At 38.8% G+C, this 26061-nt stretch overlaps 1 protein-coding gene across 6 annotated transcripts in view; it reads left to right on the plus strand.

Annotated features, from left to right (window-relative positions):
* RAPGEF4 (Rap guanine nucleotide exchange factor 4) overlaps positions 1-22855 on the plus strand; it is a 161225-nt gene extending 138370 nt beyond the window's left edge. For 5 of the 6 annotated variants that reach the window (XM_074829126.1, XM_074829129.1, XM_074829132.1 and 2 more), the window contains 8 exons: positions 2698-2823; positions 3304-3482; positions 8133-8223; positions 10478-10528; positions 11164-11251; positions 11585-11649; positions 20040-20094; positions 21591-22855. In XM_074829126.1, coding sequence (XP_074685227.1) covers positions 2698-2823; positions 3304-3482; positions 8133-8223; positions 10478-10528; positions 11164-11251; positions 11585-11649; positions 20040-20094; positions 21591-21718 — 783 coding nt within the window. In that variant the 3' untranslated portion in view covers positions 21719-22855. The remainder of the gene's footprint in view (positions 1-2697; positions 2824-3303; positions 3483-8132; positions 8224-10477; positions 10529-11163; positions 11252-11584; positions 11650-20039; positions 20095-21590) is intronic. The other variant, XM_074829128.1, reaches the window with a different exon arrangement.
* The last annotated feature ends 3206 nt before the right edge of the window (positions 22856-26061 follow it).

Raw genomic sequence — 26061 nt, forward strand, 5'->3', positions numbered from 1 at the left:
TCCTCAAGGCCACAGGGATATTTTCTTGAAGATAGATGTTACCAATTAGAGTATTCTGGAGACTTGATTCCAACAGTAAATTCCTTAAAATCCTTTATTTCTCAGACCCACAAAATACTGTGTCAAAATCTCAGATGATGCTAAGTAGAATCGCAGAAAATATTCCTGGTAGAAAGTCTGGTTTTTCTTAAGTAGAATTGTTCATAAGTACTTACAGTTTATACGGTAATTCTAATGATCTCCATGGGGTCTGCTTTTATAGAGTTTGATTTGACTGTACTTTTTGTTCCTTTTATTTCATTAAAACAAATGTCATTGCCAAGTCATGTCAGCATGAACTCTATTACTCCTAGCCTTGTTTCAGCCTCCTGTATGATTTTAACAAGCCACTTAGTATGTATGCCTGATTTCTTTTATAGATATGGTAAAATCTGTGCTTTGCTGCTGCTTTCAATTTAGTAACCAGGGAATGCACATCCAGCATACTGTAGTTCCATGCAGAGATACCTCTTGTTCAGTTTATTAAATTCTGGTGTTCCCTTAAGGTTAATTAATCCTGCCAAGTAGATATCCTCATGGGGCATGCTACTCTAAAATAGGGGTGTTGCATCAGTACAACTACGCTGGATACTTTTATATGGCTCTGCATTGTCTGTGTAGACGTACCTTTGGCAGCAAATTGTCATGACTTTGCGTGCCTTTTCCCCTATGCTTTTTACCATGGATCAAGTACTTGAAATGCTACAAGGAGCTCTAAGATACAAGGCTGCAATGTGCTAGTTTTCATTAACTGGACTGACTTCAGTAGGGCTCAGGGAGGAACACTCAGCACCTTTAAAAAGGTTCTCAGCACTGCATAACAGAATACATTCCTTTATCAGCTGCATTTTTTCAAAAAGGTATAAACAAATTGAGTACAACCTTACCTCCCTCACAATTTAATCCTTTCACATTCCAATTTCTGGCTGCTGCCTGTGCATGTACATTTATTCACATTACACTTGGCAATTCCCATGTGAAAATTATTCTGGGTTAGATGAATTTTCAAATATGCAATGTGTTTCCATCTAAGTGCTTCTTTCCTAGCCTTGGAAAATATGTGTTTGTTATGGTAACAGCTATGTTGTGTTTGTCTCCAAATAGGGAAAAAAAAAGACTTCTTGCAATCTATGGGCAATTCTCTTTCCACAGATTTCCACAAATTAGGATTTTCTACACAAAACTGCTGTACTTTTAATTCATACTCTGTCTTACACTAAAGAAATTTTGCGTTTGTGCAAATCTCAGTCTGCAGGGTGTTATAGGATTGATGGCTGTCCTGATTTTTTAGATAATACTCTGCTTATATACACTATTTTTTAAAATTGTAGATGGAGCTTTTAAGGTAATAATGCCTGTGGTTTAGTTTAATAATTTTAAATTAGTTTGTATTATGATGGTATGTGAAAGACAAGTTTTCCCTAGAGTACAAAGCAAGAACTCATACAGAAATAAAGCTCCTACATACTGTGTGTTATTGAGAAAATTATTCGATGTATTAATCCAGTCAGTCTTTTTTCTATTGGTAATATAATATTCTTTCATAAAAGAGGATTCATTTGGTAAGCTCATTTTTGATATTGCAGTATGTAAATGTGGTCTGTTAATCTTGCGGGCTCCATTGAGTTTGTACTCAGAAAGGAGCCTGTTGACAATTCCCTGCTCTGTAATTATCTAACAAAGACCCTATGAAAAATCGAGAAACTCGTAAGTGAACTCTACTGCCCTCTCCTGGAAACAAAATAATTAAAAAGCGGTTCACAGAAAGCTTTACTGATGTAACGCATTTAAATTTGCAAGGGGGTTGTTTGTTAGTGTTTTAGCAGCGTTAGTTCAAACACTTTGACCCTATATATACAACAGAATACTTCAAATCTGATCTGATCTCAAGCCATGTTTAGATCTCTCTTTGAATATAAGATTTACTTGTGTGCAGAACTGTAGATCATTTATTGGATGGTATGGAAGTGTCTTTCAAAAATGTTTTATACTTGAATGATTTAAAGGATTCTTTCTCACAAGACTGTGTGCATATAATTTTAATTAGCATAGCTAGGAGTTTTGCAGCCGCAAATAGTGCATCCCTGTACTGTCAAAGTATGAGGCTTGTTTTTGTAAATGATCAGAAGATTTTGCAATCACTGCAAATTTCTGAAGTATGGCAGATGTAATAATTCTCGTCATTAGAATCAGTAATTTGAAAAAGTATTTGGCTTGTGCTTTGTGGCCTAGTTATTTGTGTATGTGAAAAAGGAAACCGATAACAAAAGCTTTGTGGAAAGACCTATGCTTCTAAACAAACAGACATGCTTTAGTTAGCATAACGTGTATTGAAGTATTTATTTCTGGCTTCAAATTTTAGAACAATGCTAAAAATAACACATTGAGAACAGTCTGTTTTATTTCCTTACAGTGCCTCTGAAGAGCTTTGAGAATTTTCCTGACTATTCTGTGCATAGTGGATACTGATTTTTCACAGGGCTTCTCATTTCCTAATGCCAGCTTGTGGTTAAAAGAACATTTCAGTTTTAATATTAGAAACATGCTTAGGAAAGTGGTCACACTGAAAAAAATTATCAGAAACATTATAGAAAAAAAGCACCAATCATGCAATTTCGTATTTCTAAAATATTTTTATACCATTTTTCCATTTTGTAGGCACCATTGCCAGAACAAGAAGGACCATCTACTGGCACAGTGGGAACGTTCGAACTGATGAGCTCCAAGGACTTAGCACATCAGATGACAATTTATGACTGGGAACTCTTCAACTGTGTGCATGAGGTATGAGGATCTATCTATTCAGCAGATCAGAATCTGTTAGAAAATGTTTAGTTGTACATTGTAGGGTTGTGCATTATTTGCAAAACTTTCTCTAAGCTTTATTTTCAGAAATACTACAATAAAGCCATCTACAAGGTTTGAAAGTATATGGCATTTTTAATTTTATAGGCAAAATGCAAAAATAAAGTTAAAACTTCTGAACACGTACAGCTTATTTATAAGTATATTAAAACATACTTTTGTATGTTTTAAGATATTAAGCTATTTATACATAATCTGTAGTTATGCTTTTAGTATGCCTCAGCTATTGTCTACTGGATTTGCAACCTGAATCCTTGTCATCTGTACAGCAATAAACGTAAACTGCAGAGCAAGTTTCAGGCTAGACAGTTACCTGGTCATTCATAGCCTCTTTCCTCTGTCCAACTGATGAGATTTCAAAAAAAAAAAAAAATCCCAAACTGTTTTCTTTTTTTCTAGCTGGAATTGATCTATCACACTTTTGGAAGGCACAATTTTAAAAAGACCACAGCAAATCTGGACTTGTTTTTAAGAAGATTTAATGAAATTCAGTTCTGGGTGGTCACTGAGATTTGTCTTTGCTCTCAACTCAGCAAGCGTGTTCAGCTGTTAAAGAAGTATATTAAGATAGCAGCCCAGTAAGTATGTAATCATCTATGAGCTGGAAATGAGGTTCAGTATAGTAAATTTGTTGTTATTTTTCTTTTTTATTTTCAGACAGCCACACACAGTAGAGGTTAAAAATGTTCTCTAATTGGTAATTCTGTCCATTTCCTTATAGGGCTATATAGAACCTTGTTAATATATATTCTTCTTTCCTGTTCTATTCTCCATTTCTCCTTGATCTGTGATCTCTTAGGGCCATGTTTTCACATAAAATTTGTGAGTAAATGTATTTCAGTTCATTAGGAGAATCCTTCATTTACCCTTACATACCCTTATACTATTATATTAATATATGAATTGGTAAATATTAACAAAACTGAGCCTTGGTTTTCCTGAGAACAGTATTTCTGGTGCTGTTCAGGAAAACTATTCTCAGAATTGCCTCGAGTGGGAAAACAGAGAGGGGAGAGGAAAGAGATGTAGTATGAAGATGACGAGGCTCATGTCACCTTCAGTCTGTCTGCTTGGTGTATTTTTCTAATACTTTTGTTTAAAAATGCAACACTATGAATGTCCTTTTTTGTTACTAACTTCTGGGTCTGAGGTTGGATAGCAGGCAATTTTTTTCATAGTAAAACTTAAATTTTATTCATATTAAAACTTAAACTCTATGGAGCCTTCATGCCAAAGATGACGGCCTTGACTCGTTGTTACTAAAGTCAAGGGCAAGGGTGTGACTGACTGCAGAGGGAGCTATGCCCTGCATAGCTACAGTTTTTTATCATTGTTACCCTCTTCCTTCCTTTCCAGTTCGTGTTGTATTTATTACATTCATCACCATCTGAACAAACAGTTTGCTGAGGTGTGCAGTGAGGAACCACCTAAGTATTTGTCTACAACTCTGGGCATTGTGACTAGAGGCCTTTAGGCAGTCTAACCGAACAAAGAAGTTACTACTTGCAGTTAAAACCCTAGGTTTTAACTTTTTTGCATCATTAAATGTAGTTGTGTGAAGGAAGAGATTACTATTACAGCTGTGACGCTGCCCTCCTGACAGTTAATAATTCCACATAGCTGAAATCAGTGTTCACATCACAACTCTGCATCAGCGTGCCTCCGTCCTCCAGGCAGGGCCCCGCTCTGCAAGTACCGGCTTCCTTCTGGGAACTGCTTTGGGCCCTCTGGTCGGATTACGGCTGGCTGAAGCTGAAGATTTTCAAAATCTAGTGGTGGGCATGCAGGGTCAGGTTTATATTCAGAACAGGGGACAGAACTTACCTCTTTAGTTTCTAAAAATATATGTACCTCATATTCCATTATCTCATTCCGCAGAGCAGAACTGGGAAGCAAGCCGCCAGTCTGGCGGGTTGTGTCCAGGAGAGGGCAGTGGCACCCACACACAGACGAGCCGGGGTCTTTTCTAAACTCAGAGGCATGAAATGGGAAAACGTTGAAATGTGGTAAATTAAGATACAATAGTAATTTCCATAAACACTTGAAATCAAGTATCCTAAAAATTACAGTTAAATATCTCCTTAATAAGCCGCCCTAGCTCGTGTGTTCCTCAGTGTCATGGGTTTAATCCTATGCTATTTACAACAGCTTGACAACCTCCTGTTTACTTCCATGTTTCTGGTATCACTACAATGCTAAAAATAAATAGCTAAAAGCGGTCTGCTCTGCTGAGTCCTCTTTGTCTCCTAAAAGCACAAGATTTTCCTCCGTACAAACCGAGCGAGCAGGTTTAATTGCAGCCCCTGGAAAGGCGCTGGGAAGTTTTGCCAGGCTGCTGCCCTCTGTGCAGTGCTGCCATGGTAACAGGTGCTACAGCATGTGGTAAAACAAACACAAAGTGCACCGAAGTTAGAGAGGAGAAAAAGCCAAGGAATTGGATCAAAAGATGCGGGCCCAGGCCTTGAAGCAATATCTTTGAGGAAGTTTTGCTTGTGAAGATCCTTGAGACCTAATGAGAACTTTACCCTACCTAGAAGTACTAGACTCATTAGAAAAGTGCTCAGGGAGAACAGCTCTGTGCTGCACTATTAATCTTAGCCATGAGTGGTGGTAACAAGATGCCTTGCACACACATACCGATTTTCAAAGATAACTGTTACTGAGAACCCTGTTTCAGTTCTGTGACGGGGGTTCAGACGCTATCACAGAAGGCACACTGTTTTGTGTCTGCCACCCCACGCAGCCTGTGATCTGTGCTCCCTGTCTGTGCAGCCAAGTGCTGGCTCCAAGTGCTGTGCACATGTGCTTTCGGTTCCAGGAGCTGTTGTTGCCTTTGCATCTGCTGGGAAAGGATGTAAAGTTACCAGGTTCATCTCTTTTCTCCAGCCATTGCAGGATTAAACTTTCAAACAAAGGGGAGAAGTGAACTTTATTTTCTACAGTGAGTTCTTCCCATATTAATTGTATTAGAAAGGCCTGCTAGGATGTACTTGCACATAATCTTATGGATATCCGCAAACCCAGTTTGTATGTATTTCCTCTTTGCAGATAGACCCACAGGCTATTTAGAAGCCTTCTTGTGTATCACTATACTCAGACACTTTCATTCAGTTTTTGAAAATCATTCTTTCCATACACATGCATATAAACCCAAGGAGCCTGTAAGAAATTTTTCAAGGGTGTGTGTTTACAGAGAAAATGCCAAGATGAATATGGTTGTGTAAGTACCGGGAGATTTTAACCACGTGTGTTTGTGTTAGAGACAAGAGTGTGTGCATATGTGTGTGTTCACAATTCATAGTAACAGGAAGATTTTTCCAATATAGTCCGTTTTGGGAGGCAGAGGGACCTCTGTTCTGAGCACACTGTGGTACTTTGGAGGATCCACTTTCTGACATTTTACAGGCAGCATATATGTAGCGGAGCCATGCAGCACTGTCTTTACTACCTTAAAGCTTACTAAGCTATTTAGTGTAGAACCTGTAGAATTTACAGAATATTTGGTCTAGAATGTCATACATCTAGACAGATTTTAACAAGAACGTTGTCAAATTACATTGCTTAACAGGGTATTTAGAAAAACTTTGCCTTTTAAAAATGAAAGATACATTCAGATTACATATTGTAGGTACATTTGCAGTGCCTACTATGTTTGAGCACTGCTGCTGCATAGTATTAATTATTTTTACCGTGCCATAATTTATTCTCAGTGTCACAGACTGTGGACAGATAGCCCTTTCTGGATTTAGTTGTACCTGGGGAAGAGGTTGTCACTGACAGCCTATCCTGGCTGCTTTCCATCCTTATCTCTCCTCAGATCCACTAACGAGGCACTCCCTGACCCGCTCTAGTCAGAGTAAGTTGGGGTGGCTTTAGCATTTCAGCTTACGTTCGCTAACCTTGCTCGCTGTCCCTAATCTGATGTGGAAGAATTTGTATGAGCAGCTCTGCCAGAAGATCTGAGGGGGCAGCAGTCTCCAACAGACAGACCATCAGATAGGAGAGATCATGTTTTCACATGCTCAGTGTTCACACAGTGCAGACACAAGTGAGGCCCAGATCTAAAGGACTTACCCACTCAATACATCGAGTCTGGTGAAATGGAGGGACAGAAAACAGAATAACAATAGGGTGATGTGGCAATTATGGAGTCAGACAGTAGGATGTGATGATTGTACTAATTTTGTCTAGAGCTGAGGATACCTCAGAGGAGCTAAGAGCTTCAGCACTGAATAAAAAAATCTATCTGAGAATCATAGCTTGAATCTTGTGAGTTTTCTTGGTAAACAGCAAAAGAAGCAGAGACTGAGGTTCTGAAATCAGATGTTGGCAAATCAGTTGTGGAAAATAGCAAATTATTTGCAGGAACCTGGTGAGACACAGATTTATGAGATACAGGCTCTGTTCTCTCTCTTGCCTTCCCTTTGAGTCAGTGAGCCACCTGATGCAGTCCCAGCTGAGCAGTAGTGTGGGCTGTTCCTGTCAGATTGTGTCTACTGCTGCACATGCTGTATTGGATCTTCCATAATACATGTTCCAGTTTTTCCTGATTGGTAACAAAAGTTCACCTTTGCATTAGGGATGAAGCATGACCTAAAGCTCCTGCTGCCCAGGACCTCTTTAATGATGCTGGTAACAAATGGCAGTTCTTTGCTTGAAACATCCTAAAGAGTTCCAGAACCTATAAGTACTAGTTAGAAATCATATATAGCGAGAGAGGTCACTGGCACACAGGCATCTCTAGACAGCTGGTCTTCTCCCTTTAAAAAGACTCAGTGCCCCTGGAAACTGCAATGAAGATTGTCTAGGGACAGCTTCCAGCATTCAGTAGCTGTTCAGAAGCTGTCAGCAAGTTCTGCAGCAATTGAGATTGTAAACCAGTTGCTTCCACTGTTTCTGGTATTCCATGGGACTGAATTGAGCCCAGTTTCAGGACTGTGTTTCTGGGTGGGGAGGAACTTCAAAGACTCCTTTAATGTCTTTGCAGAAGCTGGCACCCAGTGAAGTGGAAGTAGGAGGTCATTTTAGGAGGGAAGGAAAAGGAGCCTCCAGAGTGTGGTGAATTACTCACACATTGGTGAAGTGGCGTGCCACAGGCATGCTGGCCAGGGCTGCCCAAATTCAGTCACATTATGCTAGATGCCTGTGTTTGGCTCTCTTCAGGTTGTCGTGTGTACTTCTGCGCTGACTGATACATACAACTTAAAACCTGTCCCTTTGTGTTTCAGCTGTAAAGAATACAAAAATCTGAATTCCTTTTTCGCTATTATTATGGGACTGAGTAACGTTGCTGTCAGCCGTCTCTCATTAACATGGGAGGTAAGTCTTAGCTAAAATCCAATTCCAAGAAGTTTAACTGGGATTTGTGCTTTTAGTTAGCAAAAACGTGACTTGAGCCTTTATTATTGATAAAATCAGACCTACTAATTCAGCCCCTGAGCAGAGGCCTTTAGCTAAGGCTGACAATTTTTATTAGTAAGGCAGTATACCCATGGATATGTTGAATACTCACAAGCAGTTAACAAGAGTAATGACAGCAGCTTCTGTTGATGAGCTAAACCACCCAACAGGATGAGTGAGTTAGCCAGTTAACCTCTTACATCAGCCCATCCTCTGTTTGATTTTACTGATCATTTAGTGAGATCACTCCATAGATACTTCTCTAAAATCCATCCTCTGTTTATATATATTATTTTCTGATCTCCATATGGACTCTGTTGCCCTATTAAAATGTGGTTTTGTCCTAACCAGTTCTGGTTTTCTCTCTGACATGCATTCCCCTGCTTACTATCAGTTTGGTCTTCATTCTCAGAGCTTCCACCTTTTTCTGTGGCTTTGCTCTTTTGTATGTGAGTATATAAAAAGGGTGTAATAGCCAGCAGGGTAAGGTAATAAGCACATGTAACCACTAAGAACATACTGGTTGTCAAAAGCAGGGCAGATTTGAATGTGCATGTATTTTGTTCATTAGAAATTCAAAATAGTTAGCATGACAGGTCATTGATGCAACTGAGACCAAAATTTGAACACATGTAAAACAGTGCTCTGAAATAGAAGATCAGACTAAAACATCTAAGAAGACACGAGTCCAATTTTCAAAAGTACATGTTGCAAGTGGTATGTACAATCGGTGCTAAAGGCAAAGATTTGCAGGTCAGTTTTTCAAAATAATGACCCTTCATTTGTGGCTACCAAGAGTTGGGAGAGCTGAGACAGTACAGGAGTAGTATGAAGAGAGAAGAGGGAATTGAATGTATATACAATATACAGCAATCTGAAATAGGCACAGAGTCTGAGCTGGAGGGTCACAGATCATTTGTAGGTGTGGGGTATGAACTTGAGTTCAGGGAAATGTTATCCCACTCCGGTTCTGCAGGGCAGTTGGTTTATAAAGAGAATCTCTGCAGCTTGATTTTTAGCCAGATATATATACAGAATATGCTTTAAAAAAAAAGAAAACCAACGTATCAAGACCTGATTTTTGCTATATTATCATGCATTTACATTAGTTGCATGCACAAATTAGATATTTGCAGGTGCAAATGTCCAATTATACCACTTATTTCACAAATACCTAATCTGCATGCATATGCAAACTAGGCACACAGTTGTTCACACACATCATTAAAAATTAGGCCCTTGCTGTGGCACAGTGTAAATATCTTGCTAGAGTACACACTCCAAATGTAGAAAGTATTACAAAAAATCATATCTGCACTATAAAGTCTCTGTTAATTTTTAATGTTACCCGCTGCCAGTAGTAGTCTGATCTAATCAGCAAAGACAGAGAAATTTCTTATTAAAACTAGAAAGCTGACATATTCTGAGTGTGCAAAAAACATTACTGTGATCTCTGAAACTAATTTACAACATATCTTATAGTCTTTACAGTAAAATTATTTAATATGTATAACATAACATGAGGGGGAAAGAAAATATTTAGTAAAGCCCATCTCATCCTGGATGATCAACTGACCATGATTTATTTGTGTAGGTATTGTGAAAAACTGTTCATTAATTTATATCCCAGAAAGTGGTAGAGGCCCTTAGCTGCTGGGCATGTCAAGAATTTAAGCAATAGTTGGTGATACATCAGCATGAACAAAAAAGACTACTGGAAATGCCCAGGCATGGATTTGAATATTACAAGGGCAGTTCATAATAGGTATGAATAATTAAGCTGAGCTACCCCTATGCAAGCTGTGTGTAAATTATATTTTCAGATAGGCTATAATCAAAAATGTTCTGAAACCACTGACTTGGACTTTCACTTACATTCTGAATTCAGTGATTGTGATGTAGGCCAAACAAAAATCTGAATCTAAACATCCCAAAGGAGTAAATTCAAGTTGGGGTTTAAATCAGGATCCAGGTTTCATGGCTGGTCCCGTCTCTATTTATAATCTGGTTGCTAGGAGACATGTTGTATTTTAGATTAGCACATTGTTAGAAATATCTGGCAAAAAGAGCACTTTCCTGACTTAGGGCGTTGTAGAAGGAACTAGCATTTACAGTAAAATTACCACACAAATTGGATTTAATTAAGGTTTGCTATTTTTGTTTTTATTAACAGAAACTTCCAAGCAAGTTCAAGAAGATCTATGCAGAGTTTGAAAGCTTAATGGTGAATAGATCCCTTATTCTATGCACAATCTGAGCTAATTCAGTTTTCTGAGTAACTGATTTGAATTCCTTGATTCAGAACATTTTATATGTCCTTGTTTGACTTTAAGAAGTTTATGATCCCATTTTAGAGCTGCTAAAACAAGTATGTATGACTAATAAATTATACTCTTAGGAACCTACTCTGAGAGAACTTATGTACCACTCAAAGTTAATCTGGGAACTCAGAAAAGCTTTATCACATGTTTTCCGATAGTACATATGGGAAATTATATTTCCCAACCTGGATTTTTCCAGGCAATACATTTTAGTGTTACAACATATGCAAAACTGGATCTGCAGCTGCAAGAAGGGAAGAAAAATACGTGGTTCCTTTTAGGAACAATTTTTTTTTGTAATCATATCTTACCTTGCTATTTGGCATGAAAAATGTTTGTGTTTAGCAGCTGCATTCTCATCATGTAAGCTGTATGGGAGAATGATAAAAGGTGGCTTAGTTTGCAGATGCACTTTTAAAGCCACAGGAGAAAATAATGATTTTAATAAATGCCATGACATCTAAATGAATGCATACAGTGTCTCAATACATATAATAATACATATTAGTAATTATTTGATTTCTCCTTTTTTCTTAAGGATCCGTCAAGAAACCATAGGGCCTACAGACTAATTGTAGCTAAATTGGACCCTCCAATAATTCCTTTCATGCCACTACTTATAAAAGGTAAGCTTGGATGTTACCAAAATTATTAACTTGAAAGCTATTTGTCAAATATTTGATGAATAAGAGTAGCAGCAAGAAAAGGCAAAATTCAATCTCAGTGTGAGGTATGATCTTTTTCCATTATAAAAAGCATGACACAGACAAGAAAAATTGCTGTATTACATCTGAATATCATACCTCAATTTTACTAGTCTCAGAAATGCTGCAAATTAAAAACTAAATGTTTTACTTTTATAGCTGCTTTGATTTTTGTAAGGGATAGATAAAATGTTCTGCTGTTTGTATGGCCATGATTCAGTAATGGGCTTTTATGTGGCTTTTGTTTCTATACAGACATGACATTTACTCATGAGGGAAACAAGACATTCACTGACAATCTAGTAAACTTCGAAAAAATGGTATGTATGACATATTTGAAATTAAAATTTTAAAAGACCTCCCTGTTAATCTCTTCAAGAGTGAACTTCTCACAACAATGACTTCCAGGGCCAGAGAAAGTGAAGGCAGGACCAAGAGCTGGCAAAAATAGTCTGCATTGTGCACAGCGCCTGGGACCTCTGGGTTTCTGGAAAACCTCACAGAGGTGGAGAAGCAACTGCCCACTGAGCCGTGCACAGCCAAAATGTTTCCTAGGAGAGGCAGCAGCAGTGACAGGAAGCAGAGCTGTTAGAGACAATTTTTAACAGCCAGTTTGGGACCAAGCTGTGATTTTAACTGCTGTTCCTTCAAACAGGACTGAACTGCGTCAGCCTGGGATAGTTCTGCATTGCTCCTCAGAGAATGAAAGGAACTTTAATACAGAAAGTGCACAACATCTTTATTTTCCTCTTTCCTTTAACAAGTGAAAGGAGACTTCTGTGACTTGATTGCTTTCATATTGGAAAGGGTGATCAATGATAGAAGGTTAGAATACGCTTAAATTTCATTTATTTTAAATCCTGCACCTAAGCTCTCATTTCAAACACTGTTGTCAAAAACCGTAGGCAGGCAACTTCCCATGGCAGAAATCTCAACTGAAACTCAAGTTTCTCAGCAGTGAGAAGCAGTTTTCTTGGTTGCTAAGGCCATGTTCTTAATTAATGTGGTTAATGACACCTACATCTGAGAACCAGGGTTAGCCAAGCCCAGCTATGAGCAGCTTCACTGCAAAACCAAACCTGACTTACTGTTTCTGCAGTAAAGCTCCATTCAGCAGCAATGCTAGAGCATATCTACTCTGGCACCTATATCTGCTTGTTCTTAGTATTACAGTCACCAGAACCACTCCGTGGTTATTTCCACTACACTAGAGAGGAGCTTGTCTTACCTGCTGAGCACTGATAGTGTAGAGGAGAAGAGAGGAGGATTTTCAGCTCTTCAGAAAACTTCACAGGAAAGTGATCATCATTCTGAGTGAATTCTTCTCCTAGATTTTAGTCTGTAGCTCCAGGACAGCCTCTGTCCTAGGGTGAAAATACCTCTCTACTAGGCTGAGACTTTTTTGGGGGTAAATGGTAGTGCTAATGCCTTAGTAAGGACCTGACCTCACTTTGCAATAATGACATTCTGTAATTGCATACGCAGACTGTGTTGCCATCTCCTTCCAAAGGCCTTGAGCCTTCTACCTGCAGAAAAGGACTTTTTCCTGGACTGCTTGTTCTAACTAGATAAATACATATATTTTAGTGTAGATAGTAAATATTTAGGGGAACACAAAGGGATCCCAGACTTGGCTGGAGCATCTCCAAGCCAGGAGGGATGGCAGCTGCATTGCTATAACCATGGCTATGTGGCTGGCTCCATGTTCTCCACCTCATTTGGCCTACTTACACCTCCTGAGCCAGAAGAGCCGGTAAATCCACAGGCCTCAGAGCAGTGTGCCTCAGGCTCTTCTTTATGCCTGATGATGTGTAAAAGCCATTACAGGAGGCAGGAGCTCTCCTGTGAGCACTTGCCCATAGACAGAAGTTCCACCCAGTCTTGTCATTTAGAAATGGTTCTGCACCACTCTATACCACAGTTTGGCACTCCCAAGGCCAAGAGTGAATTTTATGGCAGCTTAAACTGATCTATATCTAAGCTGCTGCAGGTCTGCCCTTTTCACCCCAGTCTGCACATTGCCTTATCTTCAGAAGTATGTTATCTCCAGAACACAGATTTACTAGTAGCACCCAAAGGTTTTAAATAAAATTTTATACTGCATGAATGTAGTATCACCCATTTTGATCAGTAATCTGAGCTTTGAGCATTTCCTTTAGAAGGGGAGAGTGAAGATCAGTTGATGTATTTTTGATGCTGTATATGTTTCAAAGAATCAATATAATGTCTCATGTTCCTCCATGCAACAGAAAGGGAAACTGTCTCAGTATTCTAAACCTTTCTTCAGTTAGTGCTTTACCTAAAAGCTCACTCTGCTTTTTCTCAGGCCTTACAACATGTATATCTTTTGTGTTTTTAACATTCTTCACTGGCTATTCTGCATGCTTCTATGGTGTTTTTACTGCTTCTCTCAACCCATAGCTCTTCAAAGCAACATATTCAGATTCCACCCACATAATTCATTCAAATCCTAATGTGGACCTGGCAGTTTTTAGCTTTTTGCATGTGTCATCAGGTCAAGCAGAGAAGAAAAGCCTACTGTTAAACCTCAGTCACTACCGCCTACTTGTGTTAAGCTTACAACTGTCATATCCACACATAATTGCCAGATATTAACTAGTGAAGACAAGACCACTCAGCCAGATAACGCACAGATAAATTCAGCTCTCTTTTACATAAGTATAAACTCAAGGTAAATCTGTGATGTTATTCTGACACTTTCAGTAGAAAAGCAGAACTCAGATTTCTTCACAGGAATCCTGTCCTCCATTTGTTGTTTCTGCCTGTTTGTTCTGCTGCATGATGTTCTGTCATGAGCACATGGAGATATTGCTGAATGTTGCTGGGAGCCACTCTATTACTGATCTAAAACACCTTCATTCTTTGGAAAATTATTTCCCTTGATCCATCCTAACTTTGATGCTTGCTGAAGTTTATGAATAAAAATATCTGTGTAGTTGCCACTGGTGGTGCCATTTGCCTCTGGAGGAGGTGGGTCCCTCTGTCTCTTGTGTAAGCACAGTGATGAAACTGAGAACAGCCTCTGGCATCATGTCTACATTCTCACCACAGAGCTCTGATCCCGACAGCTGATGTGCTGCTGACAACTTTATTCCTGTAACTGGGAGCCAAAAGTAGAAGTTTGATCTAGTGACATCTCTTCAGCTGAAACAGCTTCCTTTAAATCTTTTATGTTTTCTGATGTTTCTGTTATTATTTATATTAAACAATGCATCTTAAAACAAGCAGGAGCTGTCAAACAGTGTCTGAGCCAGGAGTTCCCCGAGTGCCAGAAACAGTGAGGCCTGGGTTCCTAAACATTTGTGTTTCGTGGCTGCCTGAGCCCTGCTCAGAGCTTTCCTCGTGGCTGGGGCATGTGTGGTTTCTTCATGGCTGGGGAATTCTGTGTGATTAGGCTTTTGTCATAACATAGGAACTTGCACTACAGCCTTTTCCCTGAAGAACACAGGAGAAGAGGGCACTTACCTGATCTTTCTCTTGTCCACAGCCATTTATTTGCACAGAAAATTGGTAGGAGCTTTTTTACCTTTGAAAACTCTGGGTTCTTTCAAATTTGACAAACTAATCTAGAAAAGAAGGAAAAAACAGACAGGTGGTGTTAAACCACATTAGCCTAGGGGTTTTTAGCAAGTCAAGCTAAAAAGGAAAGGGACTGAGTTAATTTTTTCCTGCTACGCTTTCCTACAAATCTTTTCAGAGGTGTAGGGGCAGAACTGTGGTATTGGCAGTAGTGGGGGGACATCACTCTGCAGAGCATTGCTGAGCTTTACCTGCTGGTGCTTTTGTAACTACCTGTTCCTTCTTCCCCTTTCCCATCTCCTGATCTGCATGGATGACTCTTACTTGGAGGAGGCTGTAAGGAGTGGGAGGGCAGGAACAGCTAGCCAGGGAAGAGAATACCATGTGTGGTAGAGCCACAGCTATGTGTAAAGAGGGAAATTTGTAAGCAGACCCATTTGGTTTGTACAAGATGTGGGCAAACAATATTCAATGTGTCAGAAATAAGTGTACTCTCTGTTTGCACTGTACTTGTGCTCTTTACTATGCCATTTATTACATGAAGCAAGGGGGTGGGGTGGAGGAAACAAGCATTTGGCCTTAAAATCCACCCTGGAACATATTATTTATACTTTTGTCAGTAAGACAGAAGTTAGTGGTATTAATAGTATAAGCCTTTAGTAAAAGGCATTGTCTTCAATACCAAACAAGACATGCTTTTAGAGAAGTATTGAAGGTCTTTCTTTTCTCACTATAAGAAGCTGATGGAGACAAGGTACAAGCTGTTTCCACCATGGTGTTGCTCAGATTTACCTTCTAGGTTGGCATATACTCCATGACCTGTATCTTTTCTCCACTAGTGAGTTGACAGTGGATGTTAGTTGTAAGTGTTGCTTTAGAAGACCCATCTATGTGAAAACTGAAGACATACTTGTCATAGCGGAACAAGGAGTGAATAAGCTTATAAAGTTTTATAAATGCTGTAGTTGTAGTTTGTCAGGTTGAGGACATTTTGAGAGCTGCAAGTAGGTGAAAGATAAAAAGATGACAGTAGACAGCAAACACAATTAGTTTGTGATCTAGAATACACATTTGTCTTATAGGTCCATTAATGATCCTCTTTTCAGGTGAACGAGAACCTCCAAAGCTGTCAATGGTATTAGTTCCTATAAACTCTGTATGATTTAGCAGATACAGGATAACCTACAACCTGCAGAGCAGTACATGGCAATATATAACATTCAAGTGACACCGCTTTTACAGCTATATATTTAGAAAAAATTTAAAAACCCTTTCCTAGAATTATGTCTTGCCAGGGAAAGAAAGGAGAAGAAAGTGAGGAAAGTACCAAGCATGACTCTCCTTAAGGACAGGTAATATTTCATACTCTTGACCACTTACTGATTTGCACTTTTTTCAAATCTCAGCTGCACAATCCTGCACTCTGACTGCCAGTACAGAATTTTGTATTCATAGAGGGAAGATGCAATTATTTGGGAACTTTATCAGTGCCATTTCTCAAATCATCAGACAGCCTGAACAAAGATCACTTTCTGTGGCACCATCTCCATGTCGCACTACCCAGCATGTCTCAGAAATGGCACCTGTAGAGGGAGCAGAAGTCACGAGAGAGCTGTGAAGGTGCTGACCTGCCATAGCAGCACAAGACAGTGCCATGATGCTGGCCACTGATGCTTCTTTTTGTCAAGCCTCTTCACCCTTCAGGTGTGAAATGAGGATTAGAGAATCTGCACATATTGGTTTTTGGGTTTTGTGGAGATGAACAAAAGGAAATTCACACTCTGATCCTTATGCAAAAAAAGGGCAAACATTCTTTCATTTTTGGAACATAAAGATTATGCAAAAAGTGTGTGACTAAAGCCCTTAGTAGTTTTCTATGGCATATATGAATATTTATAACGTTTAGAAACCTGGGTTTGGAATGGATTAGAAGATAATATGCTGGCCTGCTGCCACTATTCCAGACTGCGTAAAACTTGAAAGGGTATTGTTGTGTATGTATAGCATGCTGGTAGTAGTGGTTGCTCGTTATATTATGCAGTTGGTTCTATTTCAGAAAGATCCAAATTTAGGTTTGTATGGCTTTTCGATAATGTTCTTTCTTAGCACAGTGAGTAAACAGAGGTTAATTTTTGCAGGCATTAACTAGAAGTAATCCTCTATTTGAAGAAAAATTGTAAGGAGCTGGCAATTAAACTTCATCTGAACATTTTCTCTGTACATGTTTCTAGTTTTCTTGAATCAAAAGCAGGCAATCCAACTTATCTGCAAGATTCAGGAAGGGAAATCCACTTTCACTTCATACGCTGTTTTTCTGTTCAATTAGTACCTTCTGAAGAGGAGGTCTTTTGAGTTTATATTAGACAGGAGCTCTTCAAGGACACATAATGCTCCAGAATCTCCCCATTGGGTTGTGATGCTGACTTCTGGCCACAGTTTCTCCATTTATTCTGTTTTAACACCCACTTCCTCATTCCTTTGTGTTTCATCATTGCCAGGATACTTCTGAATGCACAGGCTGAATGAGATTATCCTCAGGAATAGGCAAAGTAGCTCCTTAAAATGAAGCCTTTCCGCCAGCTGAAGGAAACCAGGCAGTTCAGCCTTTAACCAGAAGTCAGAGAAGTTCATTGCCACTTCGGTTTTTCTTGCCTGGAATAGCCCATATAATGAGAAATTCGGAAATGGTGAAAACTTTTTAAAAACCTTTGCTACACAGATAATTTGTCTTTCAGTAAAATACAGCATTACAGTACTTAGTCTGAATGCTATGCTTTTTTTCAGAACAAATTCCCCACGTAAAGAAAAAAAGTAAAATGATTCCACCAAACAATTCTTTTGATAAAGCTAAGTTTTCACCTACAAGCTTAATACTAAACTAATCAAACACTGAGCCTACAGTCTAGCTCCAAAGGTCATTAGGAAATGAGGCTTCAAAACCTAAATATTTACAGGTATGAAAAATTAGGGTGTGCATTAACAATCCATCTAGAAAGCACATCAAGCAGCACTAGCTATCTTCATAAAAATGAAGTGTCCTTAGCAAAGCTTCCTTTGAAGTTAGACGCTCTTGAAACTTCATCAGGTTGTCTGGTCCTGTTCAACTTTATGTTCTCTCCTTGAAATAGTTATTTTAGGGGAGTACTTTTTGAAATGGTATAAATCAGAATAACAGCATCACATAACAGAGACAAATACGAATCCATAGAGTTATGAAACATCCATGTTTACATGTTCATGTTGTTTTGATTTTCATTTGATTGGAGTAGACTTGAAGAACCAACACTGTAATATGCAGTGCGTTCTGTCTCTATGCAGTATGATAACGGGTGCTTATCTTTGAGTATTTAAGAGGTTCCATTGAAGTCAATGGGGCTTATTCACATGCTTAAAGCTAAGCACATATGAGAACGTTTGCAAGGTAAGTGCCTTAGAAAATCTGCCTTGTAGTAAAGGCTTGAAGAGGTATGAAAATTAACATAGGATAAAAATGATTCTTACTGAAATCTACTTATTTTCCCCACGTAAATACATATGGCTTTAGGAACAATATAGGCAGACCCATATCAAAATTCCCTAGATTTTTTGGGAGCTTGGGTTTTAGAATTAAAATATTTTAGATCAGTTTCATAATAGCTACATTTAATTTGATTATACAGTGTGTAATCCACACAAATGTAGTACATGACATATCAATAGTGTTTCTAATGCTGACCACCAGGCATACCTATTTTTGTATGCTTGATAGTACATTAAAATGTTTTAAGATTATTCACTATGTGTGTAAGGAATGTTTTACATTGGTGCTTCCCACTTCTGGAATGACAGATTTCACAAAGGTATTTTATTTATGTACATGATTTTCATGTAAGATTATAATTGTGTGTTAATTTTGAGGAGTGTACGCCTTAAGTTTCACTGTTTACTAATAAATATATAATTCTATTGTGTAAGGGCTTATGACTGGCATGTTAATCTCACACAAAATTTCAAGAAGGTATGAAGCAGCCTGGTGTGAGCGTGCTGTGTTAAAACAGGTAGCCGTGTTGTAATTGTTGGACCATGTTAATGTGCTGGAACAAATGTTAGACTCTGATTAGGAATAGCATGTCCTTCCTCTGCTTTTTCTTAATCTAAGCAAAAGAAACTTAAACAAATGTCGTCATTATAACAGTGATTGAATCAAACTATCTAGCTAAGGAACTTAGTTTTACTGCTGAAGTTTCAGGTTATTTGATATTATGCAGAACAACTAATTTTGCCCCTGCACTGGTGGTTGTATTACCTGTGTGTTGCTAATCACACAAGCCAGCTAAAAGTTTGCAGTCCAGAACTAAATCTGAAATGTTCTGCTTTATGGCTTACCTTCATTTCTGTTCTTAAAATTCTGACTTACCAGAGCAAATGTATTGATTAATATTTTCTTACCTAAGTGAGTGAATGAAGGCTTGCTTACTGAAGAGCAAGCACAGCCAAGGACTGAAGTAACTTCTGCTTTTTTTTGTGAATTGCCAATAGAAGTGTCCACCAAAAGTGAATCCACTTTTCAGGTTGGGTTAGATGCACTTGTGCGAGCAAACACTGTCTAACAGATCTGATGCAACTTGCTTACAGGGCCACAGTTCTAACAGTGGCCTTCTCACCTGTGAATCAAGTATACTTCCAGAGGGAATCAGTGAACAGACACCCTCACATGCTCATTTTACACTGTCATTTTCCAGGAGGGCTGCATTTTAAACTCAAACTCATATGAAAGGTGAATTGCTGAGTATGTTCTAGAAATGGCCTTGCTCTTAGGAACTGATGGTCTTAAAATTAACATGTGTATATACTCCAAGGTATTCTACAAGATATTCCTTTTACTTTTTGATGTGGGAAGATGGCATCAATGAAATGCATATTGAAGGGACTGATTTTCATTCTTAGTTAAGGCCTTTTACAGCATCCAAGCAAGGGAAAGGGTTCTCTGAGTGCATGTAAATTACACTCATGCTCATTTAAAGCCTGTGTAAATGCAAATCACACCCTACATATGAGGGTATCAGCATTAAAATGATATATTCATTCATATGACCGCTTTTATTGGCATATGTCTTCATACTCAGGCACAGTTAAATGATGATGAAATACAGTGCTTGTTCTCTGATTGCATCCCATCTTTTCTTTCCAGCGTATGATTGCCAACACTGTCAGGACGGTGAAATTCTGCCGAAGCCAATCTTTCAGTAAGTGTATTACAACATCTGCACAGTCAGCATTATCATCAGTAGCTACAGTAATTACAACTAGTTCTGGGTGTACAAGAACTCAAAAGCCTGGTTTCCAGTGATTCTTCCATGTTTGGATCCTCCGATGGTTCACGGGGTGAAATACCCTTCAGGATGCTCTAATAAGCCCCTTCTCCTCCATCTCTTTTCCAAGCATGTGAAGGAGCTAAATATCTGTGAGGTCTCTACACATCTGTCAAATTAGACTTGGTTGAAATTAGCCACTGGATTCAGAAGTGGTTGAAATAAGGCTAGCAGACAGCGGCACACAGATACATGAAGATACTTGCTTAGATAAATCCTGTTTTTTATAGGAAACCAGGCTGGAAACATGGTGTTTATAAATGACATAACTGCATAAGGTGATGAACTTAAAGCCTGTTTGTCATTATAATTACCAGAACTTACCTGAGGTCATGTAAAGATGACAGAGCTCCACGGTCAAACAGGCTTGCTGTGTGGGTCTCATCCCACCTAGGTGCACTGTCAGTCCCAGTCATACTGGCATTTCCTCAGCACTTCATTCATTTTGCCTTACAGCAGCCTTCCACTTCCTCAAAGAACAGACTAAATAATATAAATCAATATATTTTTATAAAAATAGTTTCTTTCCATCTGGGTCAAAGTTTAGCTCTAGAAGATTAAGTTAAGGAGCTTTTTATTTTTCTCCCACCAGCCATTTTTCTGGCTACGTATCTTTTAATTTTAATGTATTAAGCACTAGTGAGACCTCTACATATTTAGAAATTGAAGTGGATTTTCACCATATATGATATAACAAAATGTCAGTATATAGATGTACTGTATCTAAATCCCATGCATTTTGTGTGTGTGTATTTATATATAGTAGATGCTTCAGTGTCTTTCTTTTAGAGAAGTTTAAGTTACCTAACACGTATTTCATTGAAACGTAAGCTGTTCACTGCGAGGCTGAAGATACTCAGATTTTAACTCAGTGGTATTTCATAATTGTTGCTGGAGTAGATATAATGCAGTTATGTTAAGTAATGTACAGCCACTAATCACTACAGTGTTACAAATATTTAATACAATGGGAATATTTCATGAAAGGAGGCTTAAATCAATTACATATTTTTGAATCTGTGTGAAAGCTGTTGGTTCAAAAGCAGATGGGCAGCTTTAAATCATGCTAGTTAGCCATATAATTTAGAGCTATTGACTGGTAAGGCGATGTGTAAAACTGTAACCAAGGGCCATCAATTTGAGCAAATGTAGCCAAGGATATCTGAGAGAAAAAGATAATTTGTGAGGGTAGTAACCAGAAAGACTATCAGATATGGAGGAAAGGTTTCAAAGAGAGCGATTTCTAAATATTTTCTTTTTAACTCACCAGGATCTGGTGTTTCCTGTGACAGCTTGTAAAGAGTTATGCATTCTGTTCAGGCATTTGTTCGTTTAAGTGTATCAATCCTACATCATTTCTCTTTCACCAGATCCCGACGCAGCCCTAACTAATAAGAACCATCAGGATGTTCGGAGCTATGTGCGGCAATTAAATGTGATTGACAACCAGAGAACTTTATCACAGATGTCTCACCGACTAGAACCGCGTCGAGCATAAACATTTGAAGCAATGATGAGAAATGATCTTTTATCCTGTCAAGGTCACTTGTTAAGAACTTCACTTTCTCTGCTACCGCACTGCCACTACAAAAATAAGCAAAAACATATTCAAAGGTCTTAGGCAACGCACAATGTACCAGCCTTTCAGAGAACTTTGGCTGAGGAAGAATTTATGCACTGTAGCTGTATGGGTGGCCATGTTGTGAACTGTTAATTCATTTTAAAGTGCAGTAAATGATTTCTCATATGGATAAAAAAAGGCAGAAGATAAAATAGAGTAGTGAAAAATGCACAAAAAGCTTCTAACAATTCTAAGGGAGGTAGTGTTTCTCTCCCTAATTAAAAATCTGTATTTTATGATTTATTCTCCAGGTCAGGACCAAAACTGATCATCAGTTTAGCCTGCCCAGCTACAGTTGACCTCGGTAGAAGATGTACGTAAGCCTCCGATGAAAGAATGTAGGTTCAAGAGAGGTCCAAGGTATAGTTCTATTCAGAGAAGACTTACAAATATTTCCATTTGAAATACAACAGAAACTAACAAAAATTTCTCATCTTAATTGTACTGCCTACTACTGCAAGCAGTGTGGCCATTTCAGAAAACTGACAGGACTGAAAATATTTTGAGTGATAAATATATTAATCTGTGTTTACATTTTACTTCTTTTTTTAAACTACCAATCAGGTTTTTACAAAATTCCAGTATGATGGTAAGGTTGTAGAGATCAATAGCATAAAGGTAGCAAAGGACTGGTTCAAAAAGAGCACAATATGCACAAATGGATTTCAAGAGAATAATTTCCTGGACATTAAAACCTTAAACTTCAGCTATAATTAATGTGGCGGGTTAACACATATTTTCTGGTCTTAAGCATTTACAAATATTCTTATTTTCAGCCAATTGTTTTGCACTTTCAATAGACTGTAAATAAATGTTAATTCATTATGTTCTAGAATATTTATTTATGTAATAGCTGCTGTGCCAAAATAATTCAGTTTTATTTATTTTGTTCAGCATGTTATGGGAGTGCAGCTTTTGTCTTTATACTTTGTGTGCATTTTATGTGTAGGAATTGTGTGACGTATGTTTTCTGTAAATAACACGTAGTACCTTATTAAATGTAATTGCCGGAAAGGTTTAGTCGCTGGCCTCATTTGCACTTTCAGCTTCATTCCTGCATAAATACCGATGCTATTAATTGGCTGATATAGCAAACTTTGCTTGTCATTTGCTGAGCCTCGAAACCACAGCTAGCCTACATCCGTTGTGATATGGATGACCAATGTAAAGCCAGTCAGATCCATCCCTGCCACAGGGGATGACAGTCTTGCAGTGATGTAACACTATGGTTTTATTAGCTGGTTTGGTTAGAGTTTCTACAGAGGGTCCCTACCCTCCCATGTAAAGACAGAAAACATTTAAATAGGAAAGGTTTAAATGAAGCAGGGATGTAGTCTTCATTTTAGCTGACTAATCTGCCCTGCTCAGTCACTAATGTGAGCACCACAAGTTACCTTGCCTTGGACAGGATTTTACCGCAGGTTGGCCAATTCAAGTTGAGACCTTGCCTAATGTGGCACTCGAGAGGCCTCTGGCTTCGGTCACCTCAGAGAGGTCTATCAGGTCCTGCAGCCAGAGGGAATTGGTGATCTGGCACATACTCTTTCCCCTCCAAGACCATTTGTGCTAGCCTGAATACCCACGGGGCGGCTGTCCTACTGCGGGGCAGGCACTGATGGCAGCCAAGCGTGTGCCAAGGGAACAATGATGTTCAGATGGCAAAAGGCTTTCCTGTTACATTCACACCGGCTCTGCTCTGCGAAGCTAGATGCCATAAACCTGATTAAGCCTGAAATTACATGTTGCAACTATTATCTCATAATTAAGCTTCAGAGATGACCTCACTGATACAGTCTACATTTCACCTCAGACACAGAGTATACTTTTCTTGGCGTTGACCAGGACTGTGTGGAGTCAGTATACACATAAATATTTTAATTTTTTTATCTATAAAAACAATTACATCCTTTTAGTCAAAACATAAATTCTGCAAAAGCTGAGAGTCACCAGGGAAATGCTGACACATAGAACCACTATCTGCTCAGTACCTGCATTCTGCAAAGGAAAGAATTACACAGTTGAGAAATATTCTGCAGCATGATGAAATAATTTATTTTAACTTTGCTGTCTGACTAGAAGTTCAAGATGATTCAGAGGAAAACCAGCTAATAACATAGAGACAAATTTGTGTCTTATTATTTCAAGTGAGAAATATTTCTTATTTCCATTTGTACTGCTCTGTGAATATACTTCATATGGCTTTTTCAGATACAGAATCTTCCCAGAAGCAAAGTATGCAGTAGAATAAACTACAGGGACACCATTAATTCAAAAGACGTTTTTATCTTCACAATCAATGTGTAACGTTTGTGAGTTCATGATTTTATTTGTTCCAGATTTGTTCCTATTGTTTGGACTTTCATTTATTTCTGTGTTAACTGGTTTATAAAGCTGCCAAGTTTCAGCTTGGCTCTGCACATAGACCGATTCTTCATCCGTTCAGTATGTTTTTATCCCTTTGGTTTATTCTTTTATTCCTTAGAACCTCTAACTGTTTTACTTATTTGTTGCCAGACAATCTCTGTTGTTTAGATATATCCCAGTGATACAAACAGAGGTTTTATGGCACCTCCATATCAACAAATGAATGCAGTTTACCTACTCAATGAAACTGGTATCTGGCATTTTTTAATTTTCCAATAAAGGGTGCTGTATAAATAACAAGTGTTGCTATCTCTGTATCTAACTCATTCGAGTGGCTCAGATAGTTGCTATAGCGCTGATCACAGTCTACATACCTAGAGATTAAATGAATCAAACTACCTTCTGGCTCTGGGATCCAAACTGGGCTTCTCTCGCTCCCTGTGTTGACTTTACAACAGGAAGGCAGCTGTCGATACATTATTCTTGCTGTATGAAGTCTAAGCAACTGTTGCAATAGTGCGAAGAATGAATAGGAACTCAGGAAACATTGAAATGTCAAAACGCCCATACTGTCTTCACCCTGTGCTTGCATCTGCAAGTCACAACTGATCCTGCTTCAGTGGAGAGACACCCCTTATCTGCCGACTGGGGGCCGCTCTGTAAGCCCGGGCTCAGATGCTGCTCCAGCACAGCCCGGCAGAAGAGGGTCGGGCTGTCCCCACACCTGCACCGCTGCCGGTCCTTACTGCTTTTAGTTGTAGCACGCTGTTCGCCCTGATTTTGGCCCATGCCAACTAGCACTGCATGAGAGTGTCCAGCCATGATTTGTGTGGGAGCATGCACCAGGGCCCATTGCCAAGGGGAAATACGGACAAGCCTGTGCCTTTACTGGCAGAGTCATAGCTGTAGTTTTCAGATAAGAGGTGACCGGGAGGCAGTGTCCACAATAAACATCTGCTGCCAGGGACCACGGAGCCGGGATGGTGACACCTTGGGCATTTTGGAAAACGTTCTGCATTACAGGGTTCCACTGCTGACATGTTTTTTTGCTCAAGCAGCACTACAGAGCCTGAAGAGCCACAGGGTACAGGTTCCCTCCCCTCCCCTGGCATATTTTGCTATTGTTGCTTTGTTGGGATTTGCTGTTTTTCTCAACGACCAGGCCCAGTGCTGGCCATTGCTAGACAGAGCCAGGGAACAAAGGCTAAATCCCAGGAGGCTGAATCCAACATACCAGGAGGCTACTACTGGATCCAAAATATTTTCCCTGGACATCTTGTTCAAACTCAATCAGCCACAAAGACATGATAGTGCCAGATAAAAGAGTTCAAATGTATTTACAGGACTCTGCAGACAGGGTTTAGGTTTCTTCCTCCTAAGGAAAATGCTGTGAAGGCGCACAGCCTCTGCAGACCAGGTACAAAGAGAGAGAGCCAAAAATTCCCTCTTTTCAAAGAGACAGGGGCAAAACAACCTTTTAAGTACAAGCAGTTTAAATACAATTTAGAGATCTTACAAAATAAGTTAGAGAGAAATCAAAAGGTTTAACCTGCAGGGGTACCAAAAGAGATAATGAATTTTGCTTAAAAAAAAAAAAAATTTAACAAAATGTAACGGCAGAAAATTATAAGTCTAAATTGTTAACATAGCTTCTTAGTAAGGTCAACTGCATAATATACAGTACCTTAACCTCTTCCAGCAATTTTTAAACACCACGCATCTTAAATAGACTACTTCTGAATTCAGCGGTATTTCTTCTGGGAGCTCTGAATGCAAATCAAGAGGTAATAGTGGAAGAAAATTAAAAGATGTGCTATTCTCATTTCATTTTTTTGTACTGATAATAAGGAAAGCAG

Source organism: Strix aluco, chromosome 6, assembly GCF_031877795.1.
Source record: "Strix aluco isolate bStrAlu1 chromosome 6, bStrAlu1.hap1, whole genome shotgun sequence".
Lineage (NCBI taxonomy): Eukaryota > Metazoa > Chordata > Aves > Strigiformes > Strigidae > Strix > Strix aluco.